The sequence below is a fragment of the Talpa occidentalis genome, unplaced genomic scaffold, assembly GCF_014898055.3.
Source record: "Talpa occidentalis isolate TD23 unplaced genomic scaffold, MPIMG_talOcc4v2.1 talOcc4.11, whole genome shotgun sequence".
In the NCBI taxonomy this organism is placed as follows: domain Eukaryota; kingdom Metazoa; phylum Chordata; class Mammalia; order Eulipotyphla; family Talpidae; genus Talpa; species Talpa occidentalis.
This window is the reverse complement of record NW_023601104.1, coordinates 10046789-10059429: the sequence shown is the minus strand read 5'-3', so window position 1 is coordinate 10059429 and position 12641 is coordinate 10046789. Positions and strand designations below refer to the sequence as shown.

Here is a 12641-nt window from a genome sequence, read left to right as displayed (position 1 = left end):
GATGAAGAAGGTCCTCCCTCATGGCGCAAGGAGTTAAATTTCAGCACTATCAAGCTATCGGCAGCCAGCCAGGGAGCTAACCGACATGGCAAAGCAGGCCTCTCCTGTCTCACCCGATGCTCCCCTCAGCAGTGTATTTCAGTAGATCTGCCTGTTCTGCTCCCACCCTATTTTTGGTGAATCCTCTTACCCCCACACACCTCTGGTCTACACCCCAGCTCTTGTATGCATAAATAAGTAAAATAAGTCTTAAAAAAAAATGAAGAAATGAACTGAATAAATTGCTGGCATTACAAGAAAAATCAAGAAGAAAAAAGATAAAAATCAAGTTGAAAAATAAAAGGTCTTATTTATCCAGTTCCACTGAAGAGGATACTTCAAAACACACAAACAAAGCCAAAAATATCAGGAAAAAAGGGGGAAATAGAAAGAGGGGAAACACTACAAAAAGGATAAAAAGAAGAGAAAAAAGGAAAAGATTTCTTCTACCGCTAATGGTTCTAAAATCTCCAAAAAGAAACTGAGACTTTGTCCTATGCCATTATATTTGAAATTTTGGCTGAGAAAATTATTTGACCTTTGGAATTTGCTATATAATTATGCTTTGCAATAAATCAGGTTTTTTTGTAGAGGTTTTTTTTTTTCCCCCTCATAAATGGAACCAGTATCCTCTGCAGTATAGTTTTGATATGCTCTAAGTATTGAATCAATCTTATTACAAAACAGCCACATCCCAAGTATGGATATCCCACATGTGAAACAATTATTTTTGTTATTGTGTGTGTGTCTAGCTAGTGTTATTACTTTGTAAGTTGACTGTAAATGGCTTTACTCCAGTCAACATGGGGAATCTACCCAGAGTGAATGAATATTACTGAATCAAGTGTCTACCTTCCAGTGATAAAGAAGGGAATAAAGCTTTGCTCTTAACAATGAAAAATGCAATAGTTTTATATTAGTGTATGAAAACTATAATATGTATAAAAAAAGTGAAATTCTTTACTATTGCCTCTAAATCGCTAGGTTTTTTTTTGGATGTCAGATTAAGTTGTTTTATTGGTCTTGACTAAGACTTTTTAAATGAATAGTGTTGGCAGGGAGATGTTAATGAAAACATTTACAGCAAAGTTTCAACTGTCTTATGAAATGCAGAGTTTCTAGTACTTGCTGTCTTTATTTTTGTAACATTTAAAATATTTCCTTATTTAAAAAACAGCCTATTGGGCCTCCTTGGTGGCGCAGGGGTTAAAATCTCAGCACTATCAAACTAGCACCAGCCACTACGGCATGAGTTCGATCTCTGGCCAGGGAGCTAACCCACAAGGCACAGCAGACCTCCCCTGTCTCACCTACTCCTCCCCTCAGCAGTGTATTTCAGTAGATCTGCATGTTCTGTTCCCCACTCTGTCTCTGGTGAATCTTCTCACCCCCTGCACCTCTGGCCTACACTCCAGTTCTTGTACACGTAAATAAGTAAAATAAATCTTTAAAAAAATATATTAAAAAGAAAAATAAAAAGCAGCCTATCACACAGAGAGATAATGTTGTATTGGACAGGATTTTTATAAGACTTCTGAGTTGTTTTACAAATGTGGCATTATTGGCATGTCTTAAAATGTTATCTCAAACAAAGAACTTTTTTTTAGGATAGCAGCTTCATTATAACTGATTTTTATTGTAATTCAATATGCAAATTTTGTGAAATATGTTTCTCCAAATAACTTGTGAACATATTTATAAATTAAATGTTTATAATATATAATTTATAACAATTATAAGTTAAATATCTATAAGTGTGAAATAAATATAAATTTATTTGCTTGAAATAATGCATAGTTTTAAGGCTAGTTTCACATTTAATTTACAGTTTCATAAATGATCAGTTGAGGTGTTTTTTTTACCTCAGTAAAAGAGGTTTTACTTCATAAACCTTAGACACAGTGACAAAAATTTCAGACTAAGAATTTTATTCTATACTTTTAAAAATTTAAGGAAAAATTTAAAAGATGTTATCATTAAAGCCATTACATAAATTTTATAATGGTAAGAATTTTCAGGCACCAATTAGGCAATATAAATGTTTCTTATATTTTATTTTGTTTTTAAAGATTTGCTTATTTATGTACACAAGAGCTGGGGTGCAGGTCAGAGATTCAGGGGGCAGAGTGGGGACAGAGTGGGGGGCAGAACAGGCAGATGTACTGAAATACATTGTTGAGGGGAGCAGCAGGTGAGACAGGAGAGGTCTGCTGCGCCATGTGGGTCGCCTGCCTGGCCAGAGATCGAACTGGTGCTGTTATGGCTTTGGATAGCTTCATAGTGCTGCGTCTTAACCCAACCCCCTGCGCCACCAGGAAGGCCCCAATATTTCTTATATTTTAAATTTCACAACAATCAGTGTTACTCTGCTGAATACCTAGGTGCCCCTTATTACCAGTAAATTAATACTTCTTGTTGTAGCAGCATTGAAAGTCAACCAATTATCATGGCACAGCCCCAAAGACTGCAAATACCTCATTATGACAGTTTTGAATTTTCAAAATGGCAACCTACAACATGCGGTTGCAAGTGAATTTATTATGGTGAAACCAGGCAAATACAGATAACCTCAGAAGCTGGAAAGGTATTCAGATTTTCTCTTCACCAGCACCCCTACCTGGCATGCCCTCAATTAAGACTGGAATATTCTCACACCTCCTAACATTTTCTTATCATGCTCAAATTCTAGGGATGTTATAGCCACATCCTTATTCTAGCATAATAGCCATAGAAGCTCTCATATTTTTAGCATTTCCATAACCTAATTTTGTCACTGATCTTCTCAAAAAGAAATTCTCTTGTTTAAACAGTTCAGTTGTTTGGAAAGAAACATAGAGCTATTAGGTTTTTAAGGGTTTGTTTCGCCTGTACTGTATTTTATGTAAAACAGTTATTTGGTTATCAAGATAAAAAATGTCTCAAAAACTTTAAGCTTATGCAAAAGGATGGCCTTATCGCACTGAGTGTTTAACATGGCTAAAACCATCTGATTACAGTAAAACAGAATTTATCCAGTAAGTTGTTAATTGTAGAGATTATAAATTGGACGACTATTTCTTTCTAGTACATTTTCAAAAATACTTCCCTAGAAAGCTAGTAATTGCATACTTTCAATGCTGCTATAATAACAAGTATTTAATTTATTGGGTATAAGGGATAACCAGCTGTTCAGCAGATAAAATATAGCAGATTCATTTTCCATCAGTACTCAACAAGGTAGCAACTTCTCTAATTGGCATCTATGACAGAGTTAATTCTATTTAGGGATCCAGAATTATCACCAATACTTGGGAAATATTATGACACATACTTTATCATTGTCCCTCATATAAGATGTCTTTTTATTGAGACTAAAGACTGACTTCTCCACAGTGAAATGAAATGCCATGGCTCAAGTTGATCTAGGTGATCTTTATATAGCAGGAGGGAATAGATTCTCATATTACCAAGTTTTGAAGAGTACTCCTTGTATCATCCGGCATGGATCCACACACACATCATCTACTATAGTTAGAGATGAAAGATGACATATTGAGCCCCACAGTTCTACACACCGTTTCTGTTGCTGAAGAGTAGTATTACAGGTAGATTCCTGCTGTGCCAATGCTCCCTGAAGTGTGGACATGATTCGTCCCTGCCTTAAGGGTTGTACGTTTTCTTTACTTAGCTCCCATTCATCTCCATCCAGGGACACGGCTTCACTATGAAGAGAGAAACAAAAGTAATTCATACCAATATTCACTTATATCACTAGATTATTGCAAATGGTCCTTGTGTCGAATATGGTAGGCTGGCACATTGCTATTCTTATTATATTCCTCAGCTTCTAAACTTATCTGTGACCTGGTTTCTAAGTGTACGGCTGAGTATTAACTAATGGAAGAGAGAATATGGAAAGGGTAGATAGTACTATAAATAAAATTTAAGGCATGAAGAAGGGGGGGAAAGTGTTATAAATTTGGCAAAGCAGAAAAAAAGACAACAGCTTTACGCTTACAATTGAATGGATCGAGTTGAATTTAAAATTAGCAGCGTTGGTCAGAGTAACACCCTATATTTCAACTAGTAACCTAAAACTGAAGTTCATATATATATATATATATATATATATATATATATAAATATGTAGGTCAGAGCAGAAGTTTACTGGTTTACTGGTTACAGTTGCCCCCCACTCCATTTTATGTTGGAGGGGTATCCTCACAAGTATTTTTGTAAGCAGTCACCATATGGGAAATGAACTCTGTATGCTAATGCTCTGCAATCACCAAACAGAAGCCTACTTCTGGTTGAGAGACACTATCTCTGGATTTAAAAAAGAGACAGATAGGCACTAACTTTCAAAACAGTGAAAGTCGTATGTGACACCTCACTCTAGATATTAGCTGAAAATGTTCCTCAACAATGTAAACTATAAGTGATCAATAACTTAGGCTGTAATTATTCACATCTTTTTAACTATATGAATCCTATAAATTTATAGGTCAGGTCATTTATTTTTGTTATCTCCATGGTCTAATATAGGACCTGACACTAGTACATACTATATAAATGTCTGCTGAGTTCATCTGAATTTCTTGTTGCTCTTTCTTTTTTTTTAACATCATTGTTCATTTTTAAACAATGTTTGCTCCCCCCACCCCCTCAGGTGTAGTCCCCATAGTTTCCTTCACCAATGCACCCGTGCACCATCACCTCAGTCCCCTGTGCTCCTCCCTGCCTCCCCTCTGATCCCTCTCCCTCCTCCTCCCCTATAGTATGTCTCTGATTTATAATTGTCTATTTTTGCTTTGTTGTGTTTTGTTCTGTTATTATTTTTTTACACTGATAAACTGGGTCTCCCTGGTGGCGCAGGGCTTAAGTCTCAGCACTATGAAGCTATCTGCAGCCACTGCAGCACAAGTACAATCCCTGGCCAGGGAGCTACCCACAGGGCTCAGCAGAACTCTCCTGTCTTGCCCATAGCTCCCCTCAGCAGTGTGTTTCAGTGAGTCCACCAGTTCTGTCCCCCACTTTGTCTCTGGTGAATCCTTTCACCCGCCGGCATCTCTGGCCTGTGCCCCAGCTTTTGTATGCATAAATAAATAAATCTTAAAAAAAGAAAGAGCAATAACCTATCCCAGTTAAATGTCCAAACTGAATGCTCCCTCTTCTTGTTACCTTCTCCCAGTCTTCCCTTATCTCAAATAAATGGCAATTTCATCCTTCCAGTTGCTCAAGTAAAAATTCTGGTGCTAACATTGACGGTCCTCTCACAACCTCCTCCTCCAAAGTGAGTAATTCCTGTTGGTTCTACCTTCAAAGTATATCCAGAAATCAACATCTTATCATTTCCACCAGTTCCAACATGGCGCAAGTCAATTTTGGTAGCTTGGATTATTTTAATAGCCTCTGAATTAGTCTACCTCGTTCCATATTTTTCTGCCTTTAGTCTATTCAACACAGCAGCCAAAAAGATCCCATTTAAACCCCATGTCATGTCTTTCTTTTGCTCCAATGACTTTGGAAAACACAATCAGAGTAAAACTCAAATCCTTTACAAAGCTGCACCTTCATCATCTTCAGTTGGTGCTTTCTGCTCTTTCTGGTTCTTTTGGTTTCTGGGTTTTTTTGCCCCAGCTACTTTGCCAGGTGCAGCTCACCCACACACCCCCATTCTTCACTCTCCAGTCCTTGTGCCCGCCCCCCAGGCACATGCATGCTTTCTAGTCTCTACTTCAATGATACCTTCTAAGTGAAGACCCCTGTTCAGAACCATCGAAAATTCCAAGCTCTTTCTCCCCATCTCCCCACTTCATTTTTTTTTTTTTGTATGAACCACTATCCAACTTTTAGTTTATTTATCTTGTGTATTGTCTATTGTCCCCACCCTCATCCCAGCCCAGAACTTAAATTTGGGTGGGGAGGTTTGGGATTTTTGTCTTGTTCGCTGCTAGCACGTGGCAGGTAGTCAATAAATACTCGTTGTATGAATCAAGAAAGTTCCTGACATGTCATTTATGTAGGTATTGTGGACCCCAAAATGAAATCACAGACTTCCAACCTAACAGAACTGAAAAATATCTGTATAAAGAAATGCAGCAGGGCCTCCCAGGTGGCGCAAGGGTTTAAGACACAACTTATGAAGCTGTCCGCAGTCTCTGCAGCACGAGTTCAATCCCCGGCCAGGGAGCTACCCACATTGGCACAGCAGACCTCTCCTGTGTCGCCCGCTGCTCCCCTCAGCAGTGTATTTCAGTCAATCTGCCTGTTCTGTTCCCCACTCTGTCTCTGGTGAATCCTCTCACTCCCCTCCCCCCCGCCTCTGGCCTGTACCCCAGTTCCTGTACGCATAAAATAAAATCTTAAAAAAAAAAAAAAAGAAAGAAACGCAGCAACCATGCAGAGAAAGGCTTTTTATTTAAAGACTCTGCAGGCATAATAACAGCACCTACCCTTTGCTGAACACTTATTTGGAGGCGGTTGCTTGGCAAATACCTTCAATTCACCAGCATTCTCCATGTTAAATCGTGTCCAAGGTAAAACAGCCTGCAGAGGGCTGAGCTGAGATGCGAACACTGACCACTCAGCAAATTCCAAGCTCCGTGGACCCGCGGGGGCCGCCAGCCTCCCGGGCTTTGCAGCTGGAGGCGGCGGGACCCTCACGCGTCCTGCCCGGCCTGAGCTCCGGGCTCACCCGGCCTCTCCGCCTCCGCCCCGCGTCCGCCCCCACTGGAAGGAGGCTCGGGCCGGCCCCTCGCCCGACCCTGCGGGCCTCCCCGACGGCTCGGGGGGCGCCCTCGGGCTCCAGGCCCAGCCGCCGCCGGCCCCTACGCACCTCAGCGCGCCCGCTCCCTTCTTCCCCGCCGCCGCCATCCCGCATTCCCGGCGCAGGCCTCGCGCCGCCGCGGCGCTTTCCTCAGGGTCGCACGCCGCGGGGCTTCTTCCCGCAAGCTGCCCTTAGAAATGTCGGCGCGACCGCAGGCAAAAGCAGGCGCCCGGCTCCCTCACACGCCCCACCGGCTGCCTCCGCCCTGGCCGCCAAGTTTCAAATTTAACGGTCCCGCGCGGACGACGTGGCTCCGCCTCCCGCACGTGCGTCGCCTGCCCGAGGCATTCTGGGGCTTGTAGTTCGTGCCGAGTTTGAGCCACCTGGCTGCTGCATACGCGTCTGAACCGCGAGGAGGTTTAAGCGTCATGAATTCTCTGCAGGTGCTCTCTGCAGCCTGTCTCTAAAGCCAGTCTCTGAGCCGAGCGAGGGACACCTTAAGCACCAGGATTTGTTTGATTTGATTTTTTTTTTTTTTGGTGGGGCTTCATACTGCTGCTGCTGCTGCTGCTACTGCTGCTGCTGGCGTCCCCCCCGTGACGCCGCCCTTAAAAAAAAGCACAGTCTTAGCTCAGCTGAATCCCATCTACCTATGCCCACACCCTATTCCAGGTGCCCGCCATCAGGCATGCATTCAGGATAAGAATCCATCATCTATCCTGATGGCGGAAGGGCAGAAAAGCCTGACATTTTCTTTACCCTACAAGAGATATCTTTGAATGCTTGTATTTGATCTTTTTTTTTTTTTTTTAAGATTTATGCATACAAGAACTGGGTGCAAGCCAGAGGTGTGGGGGGTTGAGAGGATTCACCAGAGACAGAGTCGGGAACAGAACAGGCGGATTGACTGAAATTCACTGCTGAGGGGAGCAGTGGGAGAGACAGCAGAGGTCTGCTGCGCCATGTGTGTGGCGAACTAGTGCTGCAGAGACTGCGGATATCTTCATAAGTTGCATCTTAACCCCTTGTGTCACCAGGGAGACCTTATTCATCACTCTTTCTTCTGAATTCCCACACTCTCTCCACTGAGTTCATACACTAGGTCTCACCTCTATAGAACTCCATTCCAACACCATGTACCTGTCCTGTGTCCTATTCTCTCTAACCTATCACATTGAAAAAAAAGGAATAAAAGCACACACTAAATGTTAATAATAGTTAATGCTTTAATGCATTATTTTCCACCATGCTAATAGATGTTACAGGATAGGAAGGGTTTAGTATCCAAATAAGTTTCTGAAATGCTGGGTTAAATGAGTATTTGCAATATTATGATTTATAAGGAATAGATATTTGGCTATCAATGAGAAATACATATTTGGTCTTTTTCCACTGGGCCTGGCTCTCAGCATCCAAAATCCTTGAAATTTCCTGAGTATGGAGAGTGTTAAAGGTGTCTCTTGTTATGTTAATAAGGCGACTTTAGGGGAAGCACCTAAGAGTGGGATGGTTGCCAGGAATCAGTCCTGTGTTGAGAGGATTGAAACTTTCCCTTCCCCCTGACATCTGGAGAGAATATTGGACTGGAGGCTGAGTTCTTTGCCAATGGCCAGTGAGTTCTAATCATCCCTGCCGATGTAATGAAGCCTCCATAAAAACCAGGAGGAAAGGCTGATGAATATATGGAAGTGTTAAGAGGACACTTGGAGAGCTCATGGCAGTTTCATGCCCTTTTCCCAGAGCTTGCCCTTTGCGTCAATTCCATCTGGCTGCTCCTGAATTATAGCCTTTGTAATAAATAGGTGATCTGTTAGTAAATAGTTTTCCTGAACTCTGTGATCCACTCTGGTTAGCTAATGGAACCTAAAGAGGGGCATTGTGGCAGTCTCCAACCTGTGGTTTGTGTGTCAGGGGCACAGGTAATGATAGCCTAGGTTTGTGACTGGCATCTGGAGTGGAAGGTGGTTTGGGGGAGACTGAATCCTTAACCTGTGAGCTTTGATGCTTCCTCTGGATAGATAATGTCCAAATTTGGTTGAGCTCTGTGATACCCTGATGGTGTCAGAGAATTACATGTTAGTATGGGGGAGTCTCCACACACACCCACATTGAGCTTTGATCAAAGAACCTATAAAAAACATCTTTTTTTTTAAGATTTAGTTATTTATTCATACAAGCACTGGGTACAGCCAGAAGCGCGGAAGGGTGATAGAATTCACCAGCGTCAGAGCTGGGAACAGAACAGGCAGACTGACGAAATACACTGCTGAGGAGAGCAGCGGGCACTGCCCTCGCCCGGCAACCAGGGATGGGGGATCGAACCAGCGCTGCAGAGGCTGCGGGCAGCTTCGCAACCCAGCTCTCAACCGCTGCACCACAGGGGAGGCCCTAAAAAACATCTTTATTGAAAGCCTTTCTAGAAAGAGTGAGCTGTCATCCAGTGGCCTTAATATGACAAAGTATACCAAGAGTATCTAACGAAGTGGGTGTATTACTTTTCCATTGCTCCAAACTACCATAAATGTGTAACTTAAAACAATATACATTTATTATCTTATAGTTTGGTAGGTCAGAAGCCTGACTCATTGGGTTAAACAAAGTGTGGGCAACTGTATCTCTGGAGCCCCTTCAGGAGAATTTGTTTCCTTTTTTCCCAGTTTTTAGAGGTATTCACTGGCATGCCTTGGCTTGTGGACGCCCTTCCTCCATCTTCAAAGTCAGCAACTAACATTTCTCTGACTAACTTCTGTCTTCATATCTCTTCCTCTGACCAGCCAGGGAAATGTGAGTTTTTAAGGGCTCATGTGATTAGATTGGGCCCATCCATATAGTCCAAGATCACCTGAACCTTAATCACATCTGCCAAGTTCTTTGTCCACTTAAGGTGATATATTCACAAGTTCAGTGGATTAGAACATGGATATGGCGGGGGGGGGGGGGGCGGGCGGCAATAGTTTCCCTGTCACAGTGAGGGGGGAGTGCTAAAATATATTGGCATCTATGTATACATTTGACCATAAAGAAACACATCTCTCAGAACAGATTTTGGACTCTCTGTATTTTAAAAGAAGGCTCTAGGAGGAGAAAGTTCATATAAGAATCAATCTTAATGGTAGAATTTCAGGTACATTGACCATTGGTAGCAGCGGGGGACTAATAAGGCTCTTAATTTTGCTCATTTACTCTTGTATGCAAAGCTATACCTATCTGCATCAGTGACTTTCAGAGGGATTTAGTTGTCAGAAAATCTGTGATCTCTTGCTTGGTCTTGTGGATGTGTGTGTTCTTGATTGCGCAAAGGTTCATTTCCCGCAACTTTGCCTTCATGGATTATAGAAAATCCTACTTTAGAAGGCTAAACACTACAAAGCTAAAAAACCTCTGGGTCTCCAGGGAACCCTTGGGTGGACTGCTTGTTTACTGTGCAACCACAGGAGGAGGGAGGGACTTTAAGGGGTAGGAGGAAGGTCAAGACAAACCGAACGGGGGTGTGTATGTGTGTGTGTGCAAGCCTGAAGGAGACCACATCTGGGAAAGCAGCATCACCGTGCTGGCCTTTACCCCAGCAACAGATCAGCCAATTACAGCAGCAGCTACATCTTGAATTTACCAGTGATGAGGTGTCTTGAGGCAGAAGAACCAATAAGAAGGAGGCTTAATAATCCAAAACATCTTGTGTTACCAGGGAAGTGAAGGGTAAAAAGATTCATTAGCCCAGGGTTGGGGGCTACTGGCTTCTGTCCAGTTGCATCTCACAGTGGCTGTTACTGTCAGGATGTTAGAGAACTCTCCAAGGAGCTGGGTTTCTCTCTCTTTGGTTCTATGGCACTCCTTTCTGAATTGTGTTTCTGCTTTTCTGCAGAAGCACCCTACCTTTCATGGGAACTCTGAAACCACTGGACATTGCCTGACCCAGAATTTCCATACTGATATACATGAGATCAGAATAAGGAGATACCAGTTATCAACTTTCTGCATCTGGTAGAAAAGAACCAAAAGATCAGAAAGGACCACAACTGAGAACAGAAGCAATCATATGGTATGGCTGTTAAGAAATGAGGTAAGATGTGGAGCTAAATAAGTGAGATTGTTGCCAGGAAGTGCGAACTTAGGTTATTTTGCCCTGGTGTTATCCTGACCAGGGTTGGTATTCCAGGAAGGTTTTGGAGAACCTAGAGAGTTTGCTGGGATTCGTCATAGAGCTCAATTTACACATGAAGTAATCCAAACTCCAAAAAGTAAAGTGGTAATGAGAGCTACCCATTGAGGAAGAAAGGAGCAGGACAAGAATGCTATCAGCATCCAGCCCAGTGCTTCAGTTGCCACAAGCCTCAGCTCGACATTAAGGGTTTCTGCTAATTCCAATGTTTAATAAACTTCTGGTTCTGTGCGCCACATTCTTGGTGAGGAAGAAGTCAGGGTCTCCCAGGATCAAATCTAGCAGGATCCTCCATTTATTTCAACTTGTTAGGTATTTCCCTAAAAAAAGATAGGTGGGGTCCCCAGCAGGTAATTTTGTTTTCTTTTGCAGAAGAGGATTGGTGGAAGTAGCAGGGCTGCCCATGAACTCGGGAAGAACTGGAATGAGGCGGGTCACTTGATAGCCTCCATGGAGAATGTCTCTTGGTTAGCACGGCCCCAAGGACTCCTAGCCTTGTGGAAAGAGGACCTGTAGGCAGAGACCGTAGGAACTGATTCTGTGGGATGTTGACCTCCAGCTGCACTGCTTTCATACCCAAGTGTGCCAAGGGCACAGCCCAGCTCTGATATCTCAAGGGCAGGCTATTCTGAGCACACTGGGAGTCCACTCTGGGGCCCAAACATCAGCGCCCTCCCAGAAGGTTCGCCTGGCCTCAGAGACAGAGACCATCAACCAGGAACTGGGGCGGAAAAGGAAGAGCATGGCAGATGCCAAGTGATAACTGCACAGAATGGCTGGGTTGGTAAACACAAGAACATTGGAAAACATCCAGAAGACCTGGGGGAGGCTTTGAAAGGGGACTGATACAGGGCTGCATGTGTACACATCATATTATGCCCAAGAGCGCCTGACCAGAGGCAACAAATAGGAATACTTTTTTCCTGCTTTGTCCACTCAGAGGAAGCACTTTTAAATGTTTACCTGCCCAGGAGGGTTTCTTTTTTCTGATTCACACAAAGCACTGTGTGTGCAGTGATGGCCCTGAGCCTGGAGGGCTTGTGGAAGAGTCAGTGGAATTTTCTGTACTCGGTGTTTGTGTGGCTTCATAGTGGTCAAGCCTGAGGAAACAAGTCACCCACTGGTCTATCTTTATTCAAGGAGGAGGCGATTCCATGATAGGTGAGCCCAACAGGGTAGCTCTTAGCAGATATGAAGTTGACAGGAGGGTGGAGTATCTGGGAAGTGGTAAGTCCAGGCCGCCTCCCTTCCCACCCTGCACTCCCTAGATGTTGCCTCCTGGGACCTGGTGCAAACTGTGGAAAGTTTGCTTCAGGCATGCTGAGGGGCCCAGCTGTGGGAGGCATTCCTGCAGATCTGGGCTCTGCATTGCTTTTCCAAGAAATGGCCAGAGGTCAGAGGCCCCCAGGCTGGGAGAGGGTGAGATGATTGGAAACAATGTGTGGGAACCAAGTTTGGAGATGTTTGGATTGCACAGTGAGAAGCTGAGCCTAGATGTGAGATAATTCGGAGAAGAATAAGTGAAATGACAAGCCATATGACCTCTGTTTCCACCTCCACCCTCTTTCCTCAAGGCTGTCCTTGCCTTGCCTGGAGGCATGTCCAGGAGTGGCCAATGTGCCTCCTTTCTTAAAACAATTCTGAGGCTAGGAGCCAGTGAGAGCCTAAACTGGGGATCCCTTCTAGACCAATGCT

At 43.4% G+C, this 12641-nt stretch overlaps 1 protein-coding gene across 1 annotated transcript in view; it reads right to left on the bottom strand.

Moving 5' to 3' along the window:
- BUB1B (BUB1 mitotic checkpoint serine/threonine kinase B) overlaps nucleotides 1–7032 on the bottom strand; it is a 49465-nt gene extending 42433 nt beyond the window's left edge. The window contains exons 1-2 of the mRNA XM_037502206.2: nucleotides 6857–7032; nucleotides 3594–3740 (exon numbers count right to left, since the gene is read on the bottom strand). Of these exons, the coding sequence (XP_037358103.1) occupies nucleotides 3594–3740; nucleotides 6857–6894 (185 nt within the window). The 5' untranslated portion in view covers nucleotides 6895–7032. The remainder of the gene's footprint in view (nucleotides 1–3593; nucleotides 3741–6856) is intronic.
- Nucleotides 7033–12641: the final 5609 nt, after the last annotated feature.